The following is a 25,116-nucleotide window of genomic DNA, read 5'->3' as shown; positions in this document are numbered from 1 at the left end:
CCCTTCCCAAATTCCTATCGACCTGAGCTCCCACGAAGCTCCTCCCCAAGCCCTTTCCCAGGCTGCCCTGCCCTCGTGGAGACTCTCAGATGCGATGCGGCTGGCCGCCCACAGCCATGATGCTTCTGCCAAATACCCACTGTCTTAGGGTCTGTGAACCTTGGCAGAAATGCTGCTGTAGAAGTGAAATATCCTGGGTCCCCCATGGTGTTGTAAGCACCTGAAAGCGGGGGAGGGGAGGGTGGGAAATACCCTGTGTGGTCTTTTAGTGCTAGGGACCTCAAGAAACACTTCCTAATCAAATTAACAGTCTTCCCCCCAAAAGATGTCATCTCTCCCACCTTAATAGAATGAGACGGAGCAAGGGCTCCAAAATAGGCCAGAGGAGCCTGGGAAAGAGGACGCTTTGAGAAGGGCAGCTCTCCATGAAGATGGATGCGTCCTGGGGAAGTGCCAGGGGAAGCAGAAGTCCGTGATTACAGGACCTTCCCGTGGCCACCCAGGGGTGTTTCCAGACCTAGGATGCATCCCCTGACCTTGACTCACAGACCAGGGGTGGGGGTGGGGGTGGGGGTTGGGGGGGCAGGCAGGTGGTGGCTGGCCAAGTCTCTGAGCTGAACGCCTGGGATTGCTGGGGCCACAGACAGCTCTGCAGAGATGGGAGCACTGCTAAGAGGCCCCAGAGACTGATTTCAGGCCCCTCTCCATGGAGCAGTGCCCTCCAGCCACCTCCTCAATGCAGAGCTGAAACCAGGCCCCTTGCGGTTCCGTCAGACCTCTCTAGTTTGTTTCCTCACTTTTTTTTAAAAAGTTATCTTTTCCAACTTTTAAAAAAATTAATTAATTTATTTATATTTGGCTGCATTGGGTCTTCGTTGACACACGCGGGCTTTCTCTAGTTGGCGAGCGGAGGCTACTCTTCGTTGTGGTGAACAGGGCTCTAGGCATGCAGGCTTCAGTGGTTGCAGCACGTGAGCTCAGTAGTTGTGGCTCGTGGGCTGTAGAGTGCAGGCTCAGTAGTTGTGGCGTGCCTGGGCTTAGTTGCTCCACAGCATGTGGGATCTTCCCGGACCAGGGCTCGAACCCGTGTCCCCTGAATTGGCAGGCGGATTCTTAATCACAGAACCACCAGGGAAGTCCCTGTTTCCTCACTTTTAAAATGGATTGGGGACTTCCTGGTGGCGCAGTGGTTAAGAATCCGCCTGCCAATGCAGGGGACACGGGTTTGAGCCCTGGTCCGGGAAGATCCCACAAGCCACAGAGCAACTAAGCCTGTGCACCACAACTACTGAGCCTGTACTCTAGAGCCCAGGAGCCACAACTACTGAGCCTGCATGCCACAACCACTGAAGCTTGCGTGCCTAGAGCCCGTGCTCCGCAGCAAGAGAAGCCACCGCAATGAGAAGCCCGTGCACTGCAGCGAAGAATAGCCTCGCTTGCCGCAACTAGAGAAATCCCACACGCAGCAACGAAGACTCAATGCAGCCAAAAATAAATAAAATAAAAATAAATAAATTTGCTTAAAAAAAAGAATATTAAAAAAAAAACATGATTCTATCATACAACCCAGCAATTCCATGGCTAGGTATCCACTCAAGAGAAACAGAAGCATATGCCTACACAACCCTTCACATGAGACTGTGCACAGAATCTTCACTCACAAGGGCCCCCAACTGGAAACCACCCAAGTTTCCATTGACTGATGTACAAAACAAACAAAACAAAACATGGTCCATTACAACAGAAGGTCATTCAGCCATACAAAGGAATGCAGCACTGACACACAACAACACAGATGAAACTGTAAAACACGATACTCAGTGAGAGATGCCAGACACCAAGGATCACACAGTGAATGAGTCCATGTATGTGAAACGTCCAGAGCAGGCAAATCCACAGAAACGGAAAGCAGGTGAGTGGGTGCAGAGCTGGGGGAGGGGCTGGGTGGGGACAGGAGTGACCCCAACAGGCATGATTTCTTGGGGGGGGGCAATGGAAATGTTCTAAAACTGGATCGTGATGATGGTTGCACACTCGACAAATTTACTGAAAATCTTTGAACTGCACATTTAAAATGGGTGAATTTCATAGTATGTAAATTATACCCCAATACAGACTCTTTAAAAGCATTGCCCACCTGGGCTTCCCTGGTGGCGCAGTGGTTAAGAATCTGCCTACAAATGCAGGGGACATGGGTTCAAATCCTGGTACGGGAAGATCCCACATGCCGCGGAGCAGCTAAGCCCGTGCTCCACAACTACTGAGCCCGCGTGCCACAACTACTGAAGCCTGCACACCTAGAGCCCGTGCTCTGCAACAAGAGAAGCCACTGCAATGAGAAGCCCGCGCGCCACAACGAAAAGTAGCCCCCACTCGCTGCAACTAGAGAGAAAGCCCACACACAGCAATGAAGACCCAATGCAGCTAAAAATAAATAATTAAAAAAAAAAAAGCATTGCCCACCCATCCTTAATGTGTGTTTCTGAGTAGCTTGCTCCCTCTGCAGGCCCCCTTCCCAGCAGCTCTAGTGGCCTTACCAGCTGCCACAGAACCTTGATGGAACCCCCAGGGCGAAGGAGCTGTGGGGCCAGGAAATGGACTCCCCAGCCCTTCTCATGAGAGATGTTGGAACAAGGAGCAGTCAAAGAGAAACTTTCTCAAGCCACATGGAGAGAGGACCACAGAAGTTAATGCAAGGAAAATAAGAGTTCTCCAGGAGCCAGCCTGTGGTTGCCCCAATCCCATGCCCAAGGAGAGGCAGAGCTGAAGCGCAGCTCTGCCATGTGGCAAGTTGGGCTGTGTTGAAATGACTTCCTACTATGGGGGGGTGTTGGTTGGTGTAAGAATGCCGCAGAGAGGGAAAGAATGCAGTCGTGGGGATCCTGAGGCCCGGCTCTGCCTGTGGGCCCTCCCCCCACCCTGTGGAATACCCACATCCTATGTTAGAGAGCAGGTGTGCCTGGCCCAGGCCAGAGGCAGCAGCCTGATCCTCAGTGTGGGTGGGGGGCCCTCTATGGAGTGTGCTGGGGTCGGGGGTGGCCGAGAGTGGCTGAAGACTTGCTCTTCCCGCCGGCCCACCGTGTGAGCACAGCTGTTGTGTAGCGAGGCCTCAGGAGCAGAGCTGTAGGCAGGTGCAGTTCACCCTTTGCACGAATCCGTCTACCGATGCGGCGTTGGCCAGTGTTAGGATGGCACCCATCAGGAACTCCTTCCCAGTGGCCAGGTTTGAGACCTCCCTGGGGACCAGCACCCGGTGCCATATGGCCAGGCCTGCTAGGCTCCCCACAAAGGCCTCAGGGCCATCAAACCCGCCCCCAATGCTGTCGTGCTCCTGGCCTAGCATGAGGGAGCCCCCCGGAGGAATCTCATAGCCTTCCCCAAAGCGGGAGCCAGTGGCCACTAGCCTTCGGCCCATGTGGAGCCAGTACCTGCCCAGGCCCAGAATGGACGTCCAGATGACACACACATGGTGCCAACAGCCGTCTGGCAGTGGCTGGAGGGGCAGCTCCCTGAAGGCCGGGTCTCCAATCACAGAGTGGATGGAGCCAGGGGGCAGGGAGTCTTGGCCATGCAGAACCAGCTTGTCATTTTCTTTGCTGGTGTACGAGAGGAGGGTGCCCAGGTGGCCCAAGGCTGTGCAGACCCAGCTGCAGACAGACAGAGCCCGTAGGCCAGTGAAGAAGCCGGGCGGAAGAAGATCACATTCACAGTGGACGCGTTCGGAAAGATGAGTGCAGGGCCCACGTTGCAAACTAGAAACAGAGGGGCGAGAGTCAGCCCACACCGCAAGGGGCAGCGGCTCACTTATTCTCACGTGATCAGCCTCTTACCGGTGGGAGGACTGAGAAGCAGGACACCTGGCTGAGCCACACTCCTCACCAGCAGGGGGCGCTGGATGAGTGTCTGTGGCTGCTGGAACAAATCCCCACAAACACTGTGGCTCAGAACAACACAAATTTGGCATCTCACAGTCTGGAGGTCAGAAGTCCCTGCAGGTCTCCCCGGGCTTAAAATCACAGTGTGGGCTGAGCTGGTTCCTCTGGAGGCTCCAAGGAGAAGCCCTTTGCTGCCCTCTGACGTCTGCTCCTGCCCTTGTATCTGCATCCCTGACACTGAGCCTCCTGCCTCCCTCTTATAAGGACCCTGTGATGACACTGGTCCACGGGATAATCCAGAATCAGCTCCCATCTCAAAATCCTTAATCACACCGGAAAGTCTTCTTGTCACGTGAAGTGACACATTCACAGGGTCTGGAACCAGGACATGGACATCTTTGGGGGCTTCCTGCTGACCAGACTTCCTGCCAGATCTGCTTGCCAGAAGAGTAGGCGGGGCAGGGGTGGGGCACCCAGCCAGAAGCTAGGGGCAGAGCCAGGGAACACACATTTCTAGCCCACTGGCCCCTTGGGTTCCAGGGTGGAGGGCGTTCTGTGGCCAGCCCCCACCTCCTCTCTTCACCTGGGGGCTTTTGTCATAATCTTTGGCAGTGGTCCTCAATTGGAGATGACTGTACCCCTGGGGGACATCTAGCAGCGTCTGCGGACAGTTTCGGTTGTCAGAACTTTGGTGGCCCCCAAACCTACAGCCCCCCTTTCCCGGGACCCCTGGTGGTGCCCTCCAGGTCAGCCCGTCAGCCCTGTCTTACTGGTGAGGCCCCTAGAACCACACAGATGGGGAGGGACCTGCTTCAGATTAATGGGCCCTGTGGGCTGCAAGGCCAGACAGGGAGCAGCCTGGTCACAGCTGAGAGTTCAAGCTGAGCGGGCATCTAGTAGTCGGAGGCCAGGGATGCTGCTTAACACCGTTCAATGCCCTGGACGCTCCTACAACTAGGGACTACCCGACCCCAGACGCCAGTACAGTAGTGCCGCCATAGAGAAACCCTTACCTGGAGATGAGAGGTGGCAAAGCAGAACCGGCTTTGCAAAGGCCGGGGGGCCTCCATTGGTGGGCACAGACCCCATGGGATGCAGGCCAGGGCCCTGCAGAGAGGGTTCCTGCTGGCTACGGCTGAGGACGTCCTTGGGACCCCACCAGCCCTGACCAGGGTGATCACCAACTCTGAGTGGGCATTTACTGCCTGCGGGCAGCACCTCACTGGTGTGTGCATTGGGTGGCCTGACCTGCAGGCAGGCCATCACCTGGATGGTTCCTTTCTTTGAGGGCGGGTTTTGTGGGGTGTAAAGCAGTGTCTTCTCCGCTCAGCCTGGGGAGAAGTCCTCCTGGAGGGGACTGGAGGCCTAAGGAGGCATCAGAGGGAAAAGTGGACACTGATGGGGAAGGGCAGGCCACGGTGCTTACTCTCTCCTGGGCTCTCGGTGGGCCACGTCTGCTGGCTGCCTGGGCCTGGGGACTCCTGCGTCTCTTGGAGACAGCGAGCGAAGTCCAGAGGTGGGTCCCTGAGCTCAGGCGGAGCTCTGGGTGCCTGCCTGCCTGCCTGCCTGCAGCTGTGGGGAGCTTGGGCTCGATGGTTTAGGTGGGGCCGGGGTCACGCGCAGGGCGGCAGTGCCAGGGCTGGCTACTTGCAGCCGCCCCTTGAAAGCTGCCAGCCTGGCGCCCTGGCTCTGGACGAGGGGCATCAGGCGAGCCAGCATGCCGTGCACGGCCCGCACGTCCAGGGCCAGCAAGAGAGGGCGTTCCTCTGCTCCTCCTGCCCCTTCCTCTCCTGGGCGCGCTGCTCACTCCTCTCACTCAGGGCGGCGCCCAAGGCCAGCAGCCTGTTGTCCACCTTCTGGCCTCTGCACTGAGTCTTCCACACCCAGGCCTTGAGGTGGCCCAGGTCGCCCTGCACGGCGGCCTGCAGCTGGCTGAGTGCCAGGGCCACGGCCTGGCTCTCGTGGGCCAGGCTCCAGAACCAGGCCTCCATGATGAAGGACAGGTTGTAGTTGCTGGCGATGCCCTGCAGGTGCTTTAGGGTTGCCTCTTGGAAACTCCAAAACTGTAGAGAGGACACAGGCACTCCTGGGGATTAGATCCTCAGGGCAACGCGGTGAGGCGGCTGATCACTGCCACTAGCCCCCTCGCACCAAGCTAGAGCTCGCAGCGGCAGACAGCCCCAGGTCTGTGCTGCAGTGGGTGAGGGCACCACAGGCGGCTCCCATCCCTCCCCGAGCGCCACACTCTTTACCCCTCGACCCTCAGGGTCCTACCTGCCAGCGAGATGGCTGTGCATGGGGATCAAAGTGGGGAGTGCTTGGCGCAGCCCTGATGCCTGCAGGGCATCCGGGAACTGGCCACGGACCCGCACAGGAGTCTCTGCTCTGTGGGGGACCCGGGACATTGCTCCCCATGCCCAGCGGGCTGGCCCCCACCACCCCAGCACACCTGCAGCTACACTCCTCAGGTGGCCCCCAGCTCCACCCACCCTCAGCTGGCTCGGCTTTAGAACAAACTCCCCAAACCCATTTTGCTATTCCAGCCATAGGTGAAAACAGGCAGCCGATAAGACCTGCAAACTCTACGCTGAGCCCATAGAGCACAGAAGCTTACTACTGTTTCTATGACTTCTGTGCTTTGTCTGGTGTCAGTTAAAAAAACTCTACTGCCCCCAACAGTGGGTATACTCACCTGTGCTTCTAGTCTACAGAGCCTCTCAAGGAATGGTTTTCTTTGCCTCTCAGGTGCGGTTTCTTGCAACAAAGCCCCACATAGATATATGGGCACAAAAATGAGGAAGAAAGGCAGGGTTTTCCTCCCCAGGCAGCCCATTCTGAGAAGGAGCGAGAGGCACCCCGGCTGCAGGAGAAGCCATCTGCTTGGAGCTCCTGCCTCCCCCACGCTTGCCCACCTCTCCTGGGCAGTGGTTTTCCTTCTTCCTCTCTGGCTTGGAGTCAGGTATCTCCTGACACCTTAACAAAAGGCATTTGCTCTGAAGACTTGGAGGTTCCCAAGGACACAAGCTTAAAACAGATGCGAACAGTTTCTTTGGAAAATAACTCTACTGGGTGCAAGCTCTGGTCCAGCTGGCTCAGAGGCAGACAGGGGCGATTGTTTTAGCAGGACCACACGGACTCATGTTCCCAGAGAAGTTGAAGCAGGACACGGATCCCAGTGGGGGCCGGGGAGTCCTTAGAGCCAAGTCTGCATCAGGGACAGCAGATCCGATGAGGCCCCTCTCTTGCCCTTGGACAAGGCAAAGGAAATGGGATTGGAGCCACTTACATTTGTCTTGGGGCCCAGGTTGTGTAGTGGGCTGAGTGGTAGGTCTCAGTCCTAACCCTGGTGCCTGTGAATGGGAGTTTATTTGAAAAAAGGGTCTTTGCAAATGTAATTAAGGATCTTGAGATGAGGTCATCTTGGATTATCCATATGAGTCCCAAAGTGTCTTTCTGAGACAAAGAGAAGATCACATGGGGAGAAAGCCATGTGAAGATGGAGGCCGAGGCTGGGGTGAAGCTGACACAGGAGCACAAGGAGCTGGGCGGGGCAGGAAGGATCCTCCCCAGGAGCCTTTGGAGGGAATGTGGTCCTGCTGACACCTTGATCTTGGATTTCTGGCCTCCAGAGATGCAAGGGAAAAATGTTCTTGCTGTTTTAAGCTCCCCTATTTGTTGCCATTGGTTACAGCAGCCCCCAGAAACAAACACAGGCTGTCTAAGTAAATAGGGGGCGTGGGACCTCATTCTAGGGCCAGGTCCATGGACAGTTGTGACCCAGTGAGGGGAGCAGGATAAAACCATGGTCAAGGCCAAGACTTGCAGTTAAACAAGACGGCTGTGCAGAGAAGCTGGTCTCCTCTCACTCCTCAAGCGTCACTTTGATGGCAGCAAAGGAATAAAGCCTGAAGGAGACACAGGGCAAGGAGAGCAGGCAAGGAGAACTGACCCGGCGGAGCAGAGAGAACTGCAGAGGGGAGCCCGAGGGGCAAGCAGCGTGTCGGTGTCCTGGGGCTGCTGCACCCGATGACTACCCTGGGGGGTGGGAGCAGGAATTCATTCTCCCACGGCTCTGGAGGCCGCAAGTCAGAAATCAAGGTGTCAGCAGGACCACACTCCATCCGAAGGCTCCTGGGGAGGATCCTTCCTGCCTCATCCAGCTCCTGCTGCTCCTGTGGCAGCATCACCCCAACCTTGGCCTCTGTCTTCACATGGCCTTCTCCCCTGTGTGTCTCTCCTCTTCTGTCTAACAAGGACACCAGTCATTGGATTCAGAGCCCACCTGGATAATCCAGGGTGATCTTATCTTGAGATCCATAACTTAGGTACGTCCGCAAAGATCCTTTTTCCAAATAAGGTCACATTCACAGGTACAGGGATTAGGACTTGGACGTGTCTTTTTGGGGGCCACCATTCAGCCCATTACAGGGAGGTTTGAGAGGCTGGGGGGTGTCCAGGGATGGTGGGGGGCTGGGGTGAGGTGCAGGATGGAGTGAAGAGACTCATGTCAGTCTGGATACAGAGTTGCCGGACCCCTGTCTCCTCCCTGACCCCCTGTGCTGGGCGACTGCTCCTGCACACCAGCCCAGCCCCAGCACGTGGTCCGCTGGCTCTCTGGAGCCGCACTATCCAATACCAGAGCCCCAGCCACATGCGACTGTTGAGCCCTTCATGAGGCTAGCCTGAGTGGAGATCCACTGCAGGTGAAAAGTGCACACTGGATTCAAAGACTTAGTACAAAAAAGGAATGTAAAATACCTCACTATCAACAGATTTTATGTGTGATTACATTTTAAATTTTATTTATTTATTTATTTGGCAGCACCCGGTCTTAGTTACGGCATTCGGGATCTTCGTTGCTGCGTGTGGAATCCAGTTCCCTGACCGGGGAGGGAGCGTGGAGTCCTAACCACTGGACCACCAGGGAAGTTCCATGATTACATGTTGAAATGGTAGTATTGTGGATGGACTGGGTTAAATAAAACACATTATTAAAATTAACTTCAGGGGCTCCCCTGGTGGCGCAGTGGTTAAGAATCTGCCTGCCAACGCAGGGGACATGGGTTCGAGCCCTGGTCTGGGAAGATCCCACATGCCGCAGAGCAACTAAGCCCATGCACCACAGCTACTGAGCCCACATGCCACAACTACTGAAGCCTAGAGCCCATGCTCCGCAACAAGAGAAGCCACCGTAATGAGAAGCCCGCGCACTGCAACAAAGAGTAGTCCCTGCTCGCTCCAACTAGAGAAAGCCCACGTGCAGCAGCAAAGACCCAACTCAGTCAAAAATAAATAAATAAATAAACAAATAAATAAATATATTTTTAAAAATAAAAAATAAATAAAATTAACTTCAGGACTTCCCTGGTGGTCCAGTGGTTAAGAACCTGCCTTCCAATGCAGGGGGCGTGTGTTCAATCCCTGGTTGGGGAACTAAGATCCCACATGCCGCGGGGCAACTAAGCTCATGCACTCTGGGGCCCATGCAATGCAACTACTGAGCCCGCGCACACTGGAGCCCACGCGCCTCAACTAGAGAGAAGCCTGCGTGCTGCAACCAAGACCCAAAGCAGCCAAATAAATAAATAAATAAAATTAACTTCACCTGTTTCTTTTTACTTTTTTTAGTATGGCTATAAAATACTTAAAATTAAATATGGGACTCACGTCATAGTTGGATTGGACAGCGTTGCACTGGAGAAAGACTCCAGGTCTGCAGGCCCCCGGGCACAGAGACAGGGGCTTTCCTTTCAATCTCTTTCATCATCCATTCTTTTTTAAAAATATTTAGTGGAAAGCACACATATCATAAAATTCACTCATTTTAAGTGTAATGCTAACAACAAGGTATTAAAATAAATGTCTACCTATTGGACTGTGAAAGTCTGAGGGTTCTGCCAGCTTCTGGAAAGCAGCAGCCACAGCCAGGCACCTGCCCCCAGGCTGGAGAGGGGAGGGAGCTTCTTTAGCCCCAGCAGAAAACCTGCACTTACTGACAGGCAAGAGCTTCCCTGCACCCCACCAAACAAAATCCCATCCACAGGTGAGACAGAAATCTGCCCAAACAGAAGAGAAACTGGGAGACGTGCAGAGGGCCAAGGAAAGGCTCAAAGGCATTCTAAATAATACCCTCAGAGAGATAAGAAAAGCTTTGTGTCCACAAGGCAAGAAACGGGGACTTCCCTGGCGGTCCAGTGGTTAAGACTCGGCACTTCCACTGCAGGGGGTGCGGGTTTGATCCCTGGTCAGGGAATTAAGATGCCGCATGCCTCATGGCCCAGCCAAAACAAACAAAACAACAACAAAAAAACACAAGGCAAGAAACGATGCTGTGAAAAAAGAAATAATCAGAAAAGAAGAAGTTGCTCTTGGAAATGAAAATTATGATTTTCCCCAAAATCAAAAAAGTAATAAAATGACTAAATAATAAAATAAAATAAAATGCAAGCAAATAGATAAGTATAACAGAAAAGCTAAAAGGCGAAGTTAAGGCAATTTGTCAGAAAGAAGGCAAAAAGGCAAAGAGATAGAAAAGAAGAGAGAAAACATTGGATTGAGATCAATCTTAGAGAGTGAGACTACAAGATATAGTGGAGGAAATTTTAGGAAGACAATACAGGAAGGTGCTGCAGACAAGGGTACCCATCATTTCAAGACCACATGGCAGAGAGCGCCAGGTCAAGGAACGGGGCCTGACTCCAAAGCTCATCTTGCCAAGTGTCAGACACCACAGATGAGATCCTAAACGTGTCCAGAGAGAAAAACCTGGTCACATGCGAAGGATTGGGACTTTCTCCAGAGGGCTGTGGGCCACCTCAGCAGCAAAGCTGGCTGCCAAAGACAGAGGAGCAAAGTGATTTTCATTTAAAATTAAGCAGTCAGAGTAGGTGGTTAGCCCAGATGGTAAGAGCGTAGTGCTGATAAAATTGTGCATCTAGCTCAAATGTGAATCCACCTGGAGCAAAGAATAAAGGCATTTTTCAGATATGCAAAGGCTTAAGAAATTTATCCTCTGTGCAGGATCTCTTGAGGAGTTACTGGGTAACAGGATTCAGGAAAATGTGGGGAATAGAGAAGGGAGGAAGCTGTAATAGGAACCGGGAGTGAGAGCCCTAGTCCAGGAGCGGCCCGGGAGAAGTTCTCGGAGAGTCCCAGCAAGGCATCATCCTCCGCTCCTCGCTCACTCGCACCCACGTCCAACCCATCCGGTCCAGCCCAGGTCAGCTCCTTCTCACCACCTGGCCCACCCTTGTCCACGCACCGGACGCCCCGCGGGGCTTTCTGCATCCGCGGTTGCCCCCTACCGTCCATTTTTCTAACTGCACCCAGGGTGGAGCTTTTAAAAGGAGACCGCTCTTGGTCACTCATTTTCTTACTCTCCCTAATTTTTCTTACCATTATCTGCCATCTGATGTATTGTACGTGTACTTTATTTGCCCCCTTGACGTGTGAACAGGAACTTTGCTTCATTCTGTGCCCTGGAAGAGTGCTTGCTGCCTCAGCAGGCAATTAGTTAATGTATGTTGAATGAATAAATGTTTTCCATGTCACCTCAACGGCCTTCTGGGCTGAAATAGTACCTCTTTGAGAAGTCTTCCCAGATCGCTCCCCAAGGTTCTGCCAAGACTGAAGGTCCTATATCTACGCTGTGCATTGTGTCAGGTGGCTAACGAGCCCTTGACACGTGGACAGTGCAACCAAGGAACTGACCCGGTGGCTGATGGCTACCGTGCTGAACGGTGAAGCACCTGTCCCAGGACATCCATCAATACCCGAAATCACCCCAGTTGCGACTTCTTCCTAGTCTGTGGCCCGTTTCCCTGCAAAGGTCGTGGTCTGCGGAGAGCGGGCCATACCTCTGGGCGGGCGGCGAGGCCGCACACGCGTTTGGTGCCCAGTAGGAGTTTGTGGAGGCACGCACGTGTGAGCGCAGGAGAGATTGGGGCTCGCGAGCGGGGGAAGGGCGGGAGGAGGTCACTCCGGGAAGACCGACGCGGAGGCTGAGGGAAGGCAGGCGGGCGCAGAAGTGCTGGACTCCAAGCCACCTGCCGCGCAGCCCAAAGCACACTGCCCCGCCCACCAGGAACCACGCCCACTAGGGCCCCGCCCCCATTGCCCCGCCCCAGCGCAGGCGCAGATACAGCCGCCTGTCCCGCGCGTCTTCCGGCTCGCAGGTTCGCCGCAGATTCGTCAACAGCTGCCCCTAGTACCGGCGCCACAGGCTCAAAAAATTCAGCACCAGCTCTACCAGGGCCCTGGGAACTTTTGCTCTGCGGCCGCGTGAGCTGGACCGCGAACCGAGCGCAGAGCTGGGCCGCGGGGGCTGTGACGAATCGGCGACGGGTCGGTATTGGCGGAGTGAGCGGGACGCAGCGCGCCGTGGCGACTCTGCGGACCCGGCGGGTGCGCGCTTCCCTGTGACCGCTGCCCGTCCGGAGGTCCCCGCCCGCCCCGACACCCCATCCCGTCCCCCGAGGACCGCTGCCCGCCGCGCCACTAGGTGGGCTCCGGGCGCACGCTGGGGAGCGGGCGCGGGGCCGGGCGATCGCTAGCCGGTCTCCACACCCCGAGAAGGAGCGCGCGTGGACCGGGCTGGGCGAGGAGGCCCAGGCCAGTGGGGACACTTCTTGGGCCCCTAGTGCATCCCGACCTAGTGGCTGGGTGCACTGGTGACAGACAGGTGTCTACTTAACGGCGCTCGTGCTGCAGGGGCGCCCGACCCGAAGTAAATGCAACCTGCAGATGGTTTTGGTTTCTGGGAAGGAAGGGAGCTTGGCAAGGTGAACCACAGGTGGATACGTCAGGGAGTTAGAAGTGCTGATGGGTCTCCCAACCTCAGCTCCCTTGACATTTGGGTTTGGATACTCCTGTTTTGGGGGCTGTCCTGCGTAATGGGGTATATGGGATGTTTACCAGCATCCCTGGCCTCAGCCACCCATTAGAGGCAGAGTAGCACCTCCGGTTGTGACATCTAAGGTGTCTCCAGACATGGGTTCCTGGGGCGTGGTTGCCCTTCTGCAGAGGGCACCATGGAAGCCTTGGACCATGAAACCTTCCCTCCTCGAGGGCGGGAGAGCGGGCTTTCTGAGAATATGTGAAAAGTGCTTCCTTATCCGAGACTGAGTCCCACGTGGATGATGACAGGTCCCTGGACTTCCTTTCTCACGTGCCTTTCCTGTGAACTCCAGGATGGATCCTGAGGTCTCTGCCGTCCGGCTCACCGTCTGGGAGGCTGTTCACATCCTTTCATCTTCTGAGGATGGGGGCCGCATCTTCTGTACCCTGGGGTCCCTGAAGCGCTATCTTGGTGCAACGGAGAATCCAGCCCTCCCTGAGGAGCAGGAGGAGTTTGTCAGGATCCACTTTTCCACCTTTCTCAGATGTCTGGTCAGCAAGCTGAGCCCCGACTGGCTGGAGCTGCTGCCTGACGGCCAAATGGAGGAGCTGTGGGCCAGCTTCTTCCTGGAGGGCCCGGCTGACCAAGCCTTCCTGGTGCTGATGGAGTCCATCGAGGGTGCTGCCAGGTGAGCTGGGCTGGGTCTGATTATGGGGTTGCTTTAACACCTGAAGGATTTCGAACCAACAGGTTCTCCAAATTCTGTGAGAGTTTGGCATCCTGAAAGGTGAGAGAATAAAACCTGTGCATGTCAGAGCACTGAACTAAAAGCGGGTTGCGTTAATCTCCTGCGATGGGAAGGCCCTAGCCCTCTGTCTTGCCATGTGGGCCAGGGGGCAGCAGGAGTGTTTGCATCCGGGCTTAGGTGGTCTAGGTAGGCAGTGGGCGTGGCCATCCTCCTGGGGCCCCTTAACTCTGTGGCCCCCAGCTCTGTGTGAGGCACCCCAGCAAACTCATTCCCTCAACATCAAGCCCACCACGGTCCTTGCGGGGAAGCTGTGTCATTGGGAAGCTGGATTTTCAGCAGTTGCTGTGGAAGTCAGTGGGTCAGGTGATTCCAAGGTGGGGAAGGTGCGTGGGGTTGGCAGGCTTTCATGCCCCTCCTAGGAAGCGAGGCTGTTTACACCTGCTCTTGGTTCAGCCCCAGCTTCTGTCTGATGAAGATGGCGCAACTGCTGGCCAGGTTCCTGAGCGTGGGCAGGATGGCCGCTGTGATGGAGGGGCAGTGTCGGCAGCAGGCAGGGCCAGCCTTCCCCCTGCTCCAGGAGACACTTCTCACCAAGGTGGTGGGCCTGCCCGATCGCCTGGGCAACCGTCTGCAGCGGGAGAACCTGGCCACATTCCTCCCTCAGAACTACTTCCCTCTGCTGGGCGAGGAAGTCCTGCGGGTGCTGCAGGTGGTCGTGGACTCTCTCCGAGGTGAGAGCCCCTCTTCTAATAGCCTCCTCAGGCCATCGTCCCCTCCCTCCCTCCCAGGGCTCCGGGGACTTTGCCATCTCTGGCAGTGCCATCATCCAGTCAGACGTTATCACATGTCTGGGGCGGCAGCCACCCAGCCGTGAAGTTTCACCCACAGCTCTGCTGCCTGGGAGGTGGAGCTGACCCGTAAGCCCTGCAGTCCTTGGTTGGATGTCCAGGTGGGGCTGCTCACCGCCCGGCCCCTCACTCAGAATAAGGGAACGTCCACAGTCTGGAAACCAAAAAGCTCTTGCTGTGAGGAGGGTCCGTCCAAGGTGGCTGCCGGCTGCGGTGCCCATGGCCTTGTCATCGTGGGTGGAGGACCTCGGTGCTCTGGTGTCTGGTGGCGGTGCTGGGGGCCGACTCTGAGGGAGCTCTCTGTACCTGGGGGCCATGGGAGCAGCTTCCTGCCCACCCTCTCCACTAATCATGGTCTCTGGAGCATTAGGGACGTGGCTTCCCCACGTGTGTGTTCCAAGAGCCGAGAGAAGCCAGGGGCCATGGCGGCCTGAGTGGGGGTGGGCGTCAGGTGGTGAACAGCGGGCGGGCTGTCCGAGCCACTGCCCTTTCCCCCAGTGAGGCCCTGCCTTCCCTGCGGCCCCGGCCCCTGCACTGCCCCCACCCCGGCCCGAGTCCCTCATCTCGCCTGGATTCTTACCACAGTCTCCCACGTGCCCTCCTGTCTTGTCTGAGCTGAGCAACTGCATGATGCTGTTACCATGAGCCACACTCAGAACCTTCCAGCATCTCTGCTCCCGCCTCCTCCCAGCTCTGGACTGGCGGGCGTTCCTGTTTGGGATGCCCCATGCTCTGGCCTCAAGTGCCTCTTCTCAGGGCTGCCTTTCTGGTCACCCTGTTTAGTGTCGTAGCTGCTGGCTTGTCCTCTCCCTGGAACTGACCATCCTCTACGGTGCTCAGAGGGGCCCCGCCGTGTTGTCCGACTCCCCCCCCCCCCCCCCCCCCGAGTGAGCTGTGGGCTGGGGCTTGTGCGCACCGCCGACCCGGCGCTCAGAGTGGTGGCTGATGCAGGCCGGTGGTCCTCACGGGTGTTGAGAGAAATAGACCTAAGTATTGTGTCCTTGGGGCTGGAGTTGTGCCCACATCTCGCAGACTGTTCTGCCTTCGTGGACGCGGGTCGTGAGGGGTCGCCTGTCTGCCCACGGTTAACCGCACATGGCGAGTGGCTGCCCTGGGAGACGGCCAGGTGGCACTCGGCAGGGGGCCGCAGGGGTGAGGCCTGTGCTGCTCTGTGGGGCCCCCTTGTGTTTGCACACCCCTGCTTGCCCTGCTGTGTCCTTGAGCATTACTGTCTTGGGTGAGGGAATCACTCCGGGGGAGGTGTGCGCCTGCGTTTCTCCAGCCCAAGTGTCCAAGCGGGGTTCCAGCTGGGCCGCCCAGCCCCTGCTCTGGCTGGGAGGGGCGGCCTGCCCGGGTGTCCTGAATGCCTCCGGAGCAATGTCCCCTTCATCCTGTGAGTGGCTGCGTTGAATTCTGTCTTGGCAGGATCCCAAACGCCCATCTTTAGATCTCAGATACTGCGTTTCCATCATGCGCGGGGCCATCTGTCTCCTGGTCGGTCCCATCACCCCTGGCTCCTCTGGGGCTGCTGCCGCCACCCACCCTCTCCTTGTTCCTCCGTCCTCATTTCCTCCCTGTGGCGCTTAGAGCCCCTCCTCTTCACTGGGCCCCTCTGGTGCTGCCGCCTCCTGGTGCCCCGCAGTGGTCCCTGCTTTGTAGGATCACTGTGAACATAATGCTTTTTAAATGATTATTTTCATTGGCTCTTTGAGTTGGAAACAATGCTGGTGCGGTTGGAATTAGACTGAACAAGTTGGCAGTTTTACAACGTGGGATCTGCCTGGAACAAGGTCTGTCTCTGCTCAGCCAGGTGCACGTTGATGGCCTTACCACCGTCTCCTTCCTGTCCCAGGTGGCCTGGACTGCTCCGTCTCCTTCCTGTCTCAGGTCCTGGGGAAAGCCTGCGTCCACGGGAGACAGAGTGAGTGTTCGTCGTGGGAGAAGCTGTGGCACGTCCCGGGAGGGGTGCAGGGAGTTGCTGAGGTCCCCTTGCCTGGGTCTGGCCCTGCTGGGCCCCTGGGTAGGGGCTTGGCTCTGTGACAGGTGGGCCTGTGGGCTGCAGACACTGGACGCCCCATGGCCCCTGGGCTCAGGGCCCCTGTGTGCTTCCCCTCAGAGGAGGTCCTGGGCGTGCTTGTGCCCCGGCTGACGGTGCTCACCCAGGGCAGCTGCCTCTGGCAGCGGGTCTGCTGGTGCCTGGTGGAGCGCGTGCCCGACTGGGCCATGGAGGCCGTGCTGAAGGGGTTCGTGGAGGCTGCCCCAGGGTAAGAAGTAAGGCATCCTTCCTGCTGCAAACGCTTCTCCCCCAGGAGGGCGGGCAGTGGGGATCCAAACGACTCCTGCCTATGTGGGGTCAACACTCACGGGACGTGGGCGGTGGCCCCTTTGTCTGGTGGCCGGTCATTTTGTAGAGTTTGGCTGTGCAAAAGCCCATCTTTCCCACTCCTGACGGCTGGGCTGGGCCCCCCAGTCCACACCTGGCTGGACCGAGACGGAGGCTGCAGCTTCTCTGCAGCCTGAGGGTCCCTGTTCTCAGAAAACCCAAATCATGCAGGAGGGTGTGCGGGGAACACAGCTTCCTCCCACCTGGTGGCTGTGGTGACTTTCCTGTGTGCCCGTCCACCTCTGTGTCTGTGAGCAAGGGGGTCTGCGGGCCATGTTCCTGAAAGGGCAGTGCTGGGTCGCTTGGTTGTCATCGACGTTCCTTCAGACCATCTCCCGGCATGAAGGGCCTGTTTCTCTGCCAAAGACATTTCTTCCCTGTTTGACTTCACATTTCTTTGATCCTGGCTGAGGGTGTGTGTTTTGAAGGCATCACGAACCATCTGATCGAGTCTTTTACTCGCCTGTGTGAAGGCTCCTCGTGAGGGGGGGCCCCCACCTTAACACAGGCTTGGGTCTGTCCTGGCCGCACCACTGGTTTGGCTTCTCTGAGACGTCCTAACTGCCCTGTGAGCCCAGCATACCGTGGGTCACTGGGTAGGGCTCAGCCTTCTCTGTCACCGGGGCTGTCGTGCTGTCTGCCCCAGGGCTGTAGGTCACTTTGCCTGGGTCTTTCTCTTCGACTTTATCAGTTTTCTTGTTTTTTCTTTTTCTTTTAACCTTCACGTCTTTGATTTGAGGGACGAGGAGGGGAACACAGCCTCACCTCCTTCCGTGCTGGCGTGAGCGTGTGTTGAGCTCTCACTCGCTAAAGGAAGCAGGGGTCTCAGTCTAGATTGGGATCTGCAGACTACGGCCTTTGGGTCGAATATGGCTTACTGTGTTTTTGTAAGTAAAGTTTTATCAGCAAACAGCCACACTCAGCCGTGTACCTACCTGCCGTCGCTGCTCTCAGCTACCGTGTCTCTACAGAGCCTGATGGCCTGTCAGCCTGGCCCTTCACAGAGAAAGCTGGCTGCCCTGGTCTAGGCAGAGCATTTCACCTGGACTGGTCGGGGCAGGCAAGGGATGTCCTCTTGTGTCTAGTCGCTGGGCTCCCTGGTTTCCACATTTACTGGGAGGAGGGAGAGTTAGGACTGACTCAGGGCTGAAGCACCTGCGCGGCTCCCTGGTGGTTAGCGCGGAGCCCGGGGGTCCAGTGCGGATCCATGGGATTCGGAGTTGTGCTTCTCTCTCTCCCCACCGCTATGCCTCGCAGGCCTGAAGTCCTCTCACGGCTGCTGGGGAATGTGGTGACAAAGAGTAAGAAGGCCCAGTTTGTAATGACCCGCAAGCTGCTATTCCTACAGTACAGCTGCACGGTGAGGGTGCCGGCCGGGGGTGGTAGCTGCGGCAGGCGGGGCTGGAGCAGTGCTCGGCTGCCCGGACATGTCGCTGTCCTTCAGCCCAGACTCGTCCCGCCCCTGGGCTCCCCGGGCCGGGCGGGTGGTGTCTGCCTGGCAGACGGTAAGAGGACGCCGGCTCTGTCGCAGATGCCCATGCTGCAGAGCCTGCTGGGCTACCTGGCCATGGACAGCCAGCGGCGCTCACTCCTCATGCAGGTAAGCGCTGCCTGTGCAGGTAAGGGACCCTCAGTCCCTGCGGGAGAGCATTCCTGCCTGGGGTGGAGGGCGCTGGCTGGAGCCTCTCTGGGGCTGTGGGGACATGGGCACCAAGGCCCACGAGGTTCCGGGATGCGTTGGGGAGGCGGGGGCTGTCTGCCAGACCGAGCCTACCACCCACCAGGCGCTGAAGGAGCTCCTGGAGACGTGGGGCAGCAGCAGTGCCATCCGCCATGTGCCCCTGGTGCAGCAGCGCTACGTCAGCAAGGCCATCCTCATCTGCCTGGCACACCTGGGGGAGGCAGAGCTCCGGGACAGCCGGGACGGTGAGCATGCTGTGGGTGCCCCATCCCCACTGCCCCCGCCGGAGCCCCATCCTCCCCCCAGCTCAGTCCATGCACATCGGTGCTTTCAGAGTTGTTGGCCAGCCTGATGGAGGGAGTGAAGAGCCGCCTGGACAGCAGCCTACCCCCTGTGCGCCGCTTGGGCATGATCGTGGCTGAGGTGGCCAGCGCCCGGATCCACCCCGAGGGGCCTCCCCTGAAGTTCCAGGTGAGCAAAGGCTGCGCCTGCCATGCTCTCCCTGAGCTGCCGACACTCCTGCCCCAATATCACCCTGCCTGCCTGTGTCCAGGACCACAGAGATCTGTGCTTGGTGTCAGGTTGGCCCTGGTGGCCCTGCTGAGGCCGCGGCTGGGCGGGGAGGGGAGGCGCAGCCCCTCAGCTGGTGCCTGAGCACGTGTCCCCAGGTGGATTCTCTAGACGGGACTCTCAGGCCTCCCCTCCATCTGCCGAGCCCTCTGGGATGTCCTTGGAGACGGTGCCACATCTGCTCTGTGTCTGGGGGATTCCCAGGCCCTCCAGCCTTCAGCCCCCCAAGTGCCACCCTCTGCAGAGGGGGAAACCTGGACAGTTGCTCTTGAAAGACCGTTGGCTGCCAGAGGCCAGAAGCGCAGACTGCGGGCTGTGATGGGAGAGCCTCGCAGGGGCCCAGCTGTACCACTCCCACTGCTCCCGTCCCAGCCAACTCCAGCACATCTGCGTTGCAGTATGAAGAGGATGAGCTGACCCGCGAGATGCTGGCTTTGGCCATGCCCCGGCCCGCGGCTGACGGCCCCTCAGAGGCGGGGTGAGGGTCTCTGTGCCCCGATCCCTGGTCCCCACCTGGAGCTCTGGGCATGGTGGGCCAGGTGGGGTGGCTGCTGCACACCTGTTACTCCTGTCCTGCTATCGCTGAGGCAGAAGCTAAGATGAGGGCGGGGGCGGTGAGAGCGCTTCCTCGGGAAGCATGGGTTCTGGGATGAGAGACTTGTGGGGCACCCCTGAGGGATCCTTCTCTGTCCCCAAAGCCCGTCTTTCGCTCCGGTCAGTGGAGAGACTCCTGACAGAGAGACTGTGGACCGCAGTGGACCCCAGACTGGGCCTGAGGGCTCCGACTCCGAGCTGGACAGGTGGGGGCAGCCCCACGGGGGAGAGTGCGAGGGTCCTGGCGGGGCCCACCTCAGGGTGTGGGCCCTGCGGCGCCGGTTCCCTCTGCCTCACGAGTCCTCCTCCCACCTGGAAATCAGCCCACGGGACTCTCAGGCCGGCAGCCATTCCCAAAGCTTCAGGGACTGGGGGTGAGTCCCGGGTGACAGGCAGGTCTGCGTGTCTGTTCTTCTTCCTCAGCGATGATGAGTTTGTCCCCTACGACATGTCGGTAGACAGGGAGCAGAGAAGCAGCAAGGCGCCCTCGTATGTGCGGGGCTGCTTGGAAGGTATGCCCCCGCCCCTGCCCCGGGTCCCCCGCATGCTGCCCACCCTGCCCGCCGGCTCCGCCTCACTCAGGCACCATGTGGGTTCTGGGCAGCTCTGACTGGGTCCGAGGACTGGGAACGCTGGGAGGCGGCCCTGTGGGCCCTCGAGGGGCTGATCTTCAGGAGCCCGGCTGCCACTCAGGAGGTGAGCGCATGAGGGCTGGGCTGTCAGGGTCGCAGGAGGTGGGTGATGGCTTGGCAAGGGCATGTGTCTTCAGGGAGCCCCATGTGGCCCACATGGGCCTTGGCAGCGGGGCCTCTGCCGGGGTGGGGGGCGGGGGGCGCAGCCCAGGCTCCTCAAGACAGGCCCCTTCTGTCGAGCACCCTAACCCTGTGCGCAGGTGAGCGTGGAGCTGGCCAAGGTGCTGCTGCACCTGGAGGAGAAGACAGCCGTGGCGGGGTTCGAGGGGCTGCGCCAGAGGGCCCTGGTGGCCCTCACAGTCACAGACCCAGCTCGGGTGAGTCCCCGCGGCTGAGTGGAGCCCGGGTTGTGCCCCCAGCAGGGGCTGTGCTGGGGCCCTGTCTCCGGGATTGTGGTCCTCAGAGGCCTCTCGTCCGCCCGGCCTAGGTGGCGGAGTACCTGACCGCACAGTTCTACGCCCTCAACTACAGCCTCCGGCAGCGCATGGACATTCTGGACGTAAGTGCCTGGGCCTCTGTCCCACTCATCAGGGCTGGACTGGCAGGCCTGGTGCAAAGCCCCTGGAGGGGGAGCAAGCATTTGCCAGAATCTATAGGGATGGGACCACAGGCCTCCCCAAGCCCCTTGTTGCCAGACCTGAGAGGCTGGGACCAGCGTCTGTCTGATGTTTTCTTGACAGAGCATGGGCTTCAGGGGCTGCATTCTTTGTTTTAGATAACAGCGTTACTGAGGTATGACGCACACACCGTAAAATTCAGTCTTAAAATAAGCAGAACGTGGTGGGTTCATACAGTGGAATATTACTTGGTCTTAAAAAAGAACGAAATTCTGACACCGTGCTCAGGGAAATAAACCAGACTCAAAAGGACAAATAGCGTACGATTCCACTTACGTGAGGTCCCTGCAGCCATCGGATTCACAGGAAGAGAGCAGATGGTGGGTGCCAGGGGCTGAGGGAGGGGTGGGGAGTCAGGGTTTAATGGGACAGAGGTTCAGTTTGGGAGGATGAGAAGGTTCTGGAGGTGCTGGTGGTGACGGCGGCACCATGAGTTTACCTGGTGCCGCTGAGCCGCGCTGAACAACGATTACCATGGTGAACGATACACCACGTGTGTTCGTCACAGTGACACAGAGACTAAGACAAAGCTGAAAAAAAGTTCAGCGTTTCTGTGTTTACAGTTCAGGGGCGTTTGGTACTTTCCCGACATCATGTGACCATCACGTCCACCTGCTTTCAGGACGTCCCATGTCACCCTCAAAAGAACCCAAGATGCTCCCTCCCCACCCCCAGCCCCGCAGTCAGTCTGCTCTGTCTGTGCATCTGCTTGTCCTGGGTGCTTCCTAAAAACGAGGTTGCACGTGTGGCCTCCGGGTCCGGCTCCGTTCACATATGGCCTGGGCTGGGGTTCCTTCCCTTATCCTGAGAGGTGGGGGTGGCGGGATTGGATGGGCTTCGGGAGAAGTGACCAAAGGTTTCAGGCTCGTCAGCAGGGAGCACGCCCACCTCCTTTCTGTCACCCGACAAAGTGAAGCGAGCCTAAGGGACTCTAACTGACTAGCATGGGGTTCCCAGAACCTCCCCCCTGAGGACTGCTGGGGCCTTCGAGGGCCCGATTCACCTTGAAATTTGGAAGATGTCATCCTTCCCCAGTGGGATGGCGGCTACCCCGGGTGTCTCCTCTCTTCTAGGTCCTGACTCTGGCCGCCCAGGAGCTGTCTCGGCCGGGGCGCCTTGGGAAGTCTCCCCAGCGGGGCTCCCCAGACCCCGGCTCCCAGCCTGGTGGTGCTGTGGTCCCGGCCTGGCGGGCGGTGGTGGAGGAGCGCGTCAGACGTAAGACCCGGCGGTTTTCCAAGGTCAGCCAGGCCCTGGGGTGGCCTCTTGGGTGGGACCTCTGCCCCGAGGGGACAGTGACCACAGTGTCCTGTGAAGGGAGGGTTTTTGGTACAAACTGAGTGATGTGACACATGCTGTTAGGGCATCACACTGAAGTGACTTTAAAACGTGAATGCAGCGTTAAAACGTGTGAAAACAGCCCTGAGGGTTCTCTGTCGGCAACAACTGGCCTGGCGTGTGCTGGGTCATTGGGGTCCCTCTAGGCCGGGGCTGAATGTGCTCTCCTGGGACGTTGGGCCATGTCTGGAGACATTCTCAGTCATCACCAGGGGTGGGGGGTGGTGCCTGCTCCTCTGGTGCTCAGGACCACCCCTCCCACGTGTCCCCGAGTGTCCCTGGTGTGAGGTCTCCAGGCAAGGCTGTGCCCTGTGCCCTGCCTGGCGCCTTGTGAGCACGTGTGTTTGGCAGGGCTCTGCGGGGCGGGCACCAGCCGTTGGCCCCAACGAGTTCAACTCGGTGGCTGGCTACTTCTTCTTCCCCCTCCTTCAACATTTTGACAGGTGAGAGAGTTTTCTGGAGGCCTGTGATTTGGGGAACAGGAGCCCTGGCATCCGTGGGTGGGAGGGTCCCTAGGGTGGGGGCTAAGGTGGGATTTGGGTTCAGGGGGGTCAGGAACTCGGCTGTGATTGTTTGTAGCTTAAATCAAGTGACGTGAGGGCATTAGGCGTCAGGGTGTCCGCTATCTCTGGATGCTGGGTTCATGGTGGGGCCAGGGCCAGAGCCTCACCCTGGTGCCTCGACCCGGCGTGCCCTGCCGCCCCCGTGCGCATCCTTGTCCTGCCTCAGCCCGAGCGGGGTGCAGATATCCCCCAGCCATCGCCACGTGGGTGCAAGGCTCTGTGGACAGAGGGAAGGGCCTGGAGCCCTTTGCTGCAGAGGCCCTGCAGGCAGCGGTCCTGCTTCCTGATCCAGGCCCGGGCTTGACCAGGTGGCCTTGCAAAGTGACGGGGAGTCTGTCCAACACCTTCTTGTGGCTCTGGGTGCCATGTGGGGACAGGCAGTGAGGAGGGGCGTCCAGGGGCTTGGGGTGCCCTTGGTGGCCCACGAGGTTGGGGAGCCGGCCCCGAGTGCCTGGCCTGCACCATTCACTGGGTTCTGTGTTGTAGGCCTCTAGTGACTTTCGACCTTTTGGGAGATGACCAGTTGGTTCTTGGGAGACTGGCCCACACCTTAGGGGCCCTGATGTACCTGGCTGTGAACACCACGGTGAGCTGGGACCCCGTTCCTCTGGCATCTGATGGCTCACCTCCTGTGGGGTCTGTGCCATGTTCTGTCCCCCTGTGGGCCTTGCCTTGGGACAGGAGTGTTTGGACCCGAGGATGGGGTCTGAGGCGGGGACTGCTGTGTGCCAGGACCCCTGCCTACTGGCTTCTGCTGTTTCAGGTGGCTGTGCCCATGGGCAAGGCCCTGCTGGAGTTCGTGTGGGCCCTTCGTTTCCATGGTGATGCGTGAGTAGCTACAGGGCTGAGGGGAGTCGGGTGGGGTGAGGGTCCTGAATCCTGCTGGAAAGTGGACAGTGGGAGGTGGGTGGCGGCTTCCGGGGTGGCCCAGAGGCAGCCTGGCTGGGCGCTCCTGCAGCAGGAAGGGCTGGCAGGGCTTCCCTGGCGTGGGTGGAGGGCGCCAGGCTGCGGCTCCTCACGGCTCAGGCTCCTGCCTTCTCCGCAGCTATGTGCGCCAGGGCTTGCTGTCTGCTGTCTCCGCCGTCCTCCTCAGCGTTCCGGCTGAGCGGCTGCTGGCAGACCTGCTGGACGAGCTGCTGGAGGCCCGGTCCTGGCTGGGAGGTGAGTGCTAGGCCGGGGTCACCGTGGCCAGGCGGCGGGAGGCCGTCAGCTCGTGGGCAGCATGGCCCAGTCCCCAGCCCAGCATGAGCGTCATGTGGCTCCCGTTTGTGTGCTGAGTGTCCTCAGTGTGGGGGTGGGGACATGGCTGCTGTCGGGTCACTTTGACTTTGGGGAGTCCTGCAGGGAAGGCGCCCAGATGTGGGGGTGGCACCTGTATATGCTGGAAAGTTCCATCCTCAGCAGAGTTACAGTGGTGATTGGCATTTTGCCACATTTTCTCTGGCGGCCACCCCTTCCCCACACACGTGCTCTTTTTAAAAAGTCTCTGTGGCCAGTAGTACCCCCACCTGTGGGCACTTGAGCCATGGCCCTCAGAGCCACCGTGCCCGTGTCCACCCTCAGGGCTCGCAGCTCATCTGCGTCCACACTGGCAGGCCCGGTGGTTCTGATGGCGGCCTTTCTCTCCCTTTCTGCCAACCCTGCCCGGCGAGGCAGCCCATGAGCCTCCTAGGCTCCTGCAGGCCAGCCCCCCCCACATGGGTGTCTGAGCACATCTGCATTCGGTGTGTTGGGATGGCTCGGGGCCTTGTGCTGTGGGTGCAGGTGCCTCCTCGGCCGGGCTCCTAGCCCCAGGTGCTAAGGAGCCCTTTGCCGGCGTCTGAGGAGATTCTGGTGCCACGCGGGGCTCATTCAGGAGGCCTCAAATGAGAGCAGCTGAAGAGGGCTGGCCCGCTCAGTGCTGTGACGCTGCCCACGCTTCCATTTCTCTCTTTGCAGACGTGGCTGAGAAGGACCCAGACAAGGACTGCAGGCTGCTGGCGGTGAAGGCACTACTGCTTCTGGAGAAGCTCCGAGATAAGCTCCTCCTGCTCTCCTCTCCTTAGCCCCCGACCCTCGGAAGGCACGTCCCACTGGAAGAGTGTGGGCTGGGGGCCAGCACGTGGGGCGGAGGTGCAGCTGGTACAGCCTGGAGTGTCTGCGGCTCAGCGAAGACTCTGCATCAGGGCCTCGGGTTCTGCCCCCCACAGACTGGGACTGGGATGTGGCCTCTGAGGCTTGGGCTCCAGGATGGCTGCTCAGCCCGGTGCCTCCGTGCAGCCTGTAGACTGCAGAGCTGGGGCCACTGGGCCTGGGGGCTTCTTAGCAATGTGCCCCCACCCCTTCCTCACCGAAAAGGCCAGGGACTTTAAGAACAACAGAAAAGGAAAAATAA

The 25,116-nt window shown here is 58.5% G+C and overlaps 2 protein-coding genes across 2 annotated transcripts; one reads left to right on the top strand and one right to left on the bottom strand.

Moving 5' to 3' along the window:
- Positions 1–3,109: 3,109 nt before the first annotated feature.
- On the bottom strand, positions 3,110–6,708 carry PTX4 (pentraxin 4; the record flags this gene model as incomplete). The annotated part of the gene is given in 6 exon segments (XM_082856567.1): positions 3,110–3,690; positions 3,693–3,752; positions 5,302–5,410; positions 5,412–5,626; positions 5,629–5,938; positions 6,568–6,708. Coding segments are annotated over 6 exon segments (1,416 nt in total).
- A 5,605-nt stretch (positions 6,709–12,313) lies between these two features.
- TELO2 (telomere maintenance 2) lies at positions 12,314–25,116 on the top strand. Its single transcript, XM_082856255.1, has 21 exons — positions 12,314–12,375; positions 13,064–13,399; positions 13,913–14,190; positions 16,160–16,228; positions 16,424–16,571; positions 17,948–18,050; positions 18,222–18,290; positions 18,475–18,616; positions 18,706–18,842; positions 19,340–19,419; positions 19,640–19,741; positions 19,959–20,047; positions 20,140–20,231; positions 20,428–20,544; positions 20,655–20,726; positions 21,918–22,082; positions 22,531–22,622; positions 23,229–23,328; positions 23,506–23,570; positions 23,788–23,903; positions 24,681–25,116. Exons 2-21 carry the CDS (start codon positions 13,065–13,067, stop codon positions 24,785–24,787), a joined length of 2,478 nt encoding a protein of 825 aa, XP_082712381.1. The 5' UTR covers positions 12,314–12,375; position 13,064; the 3' UTR covers positions 24,788–25,116.

Source organism: Leucopleurus acutus (genome assembly GCF_964270905.1).
Source record: "Leucopleurus acutus genome assembly, chromosome: 16".
NCBI lineage: Eukaryota > Metazoa > Chordata > Mammalia > Artiodactyla > Delphinidae > Leucopleurus > Leucopleurus acutus.
Note: the sequence above shows the minus strand (reverse complement) of the source record. Positions and strands in the feature narration are given on the sequence as shown.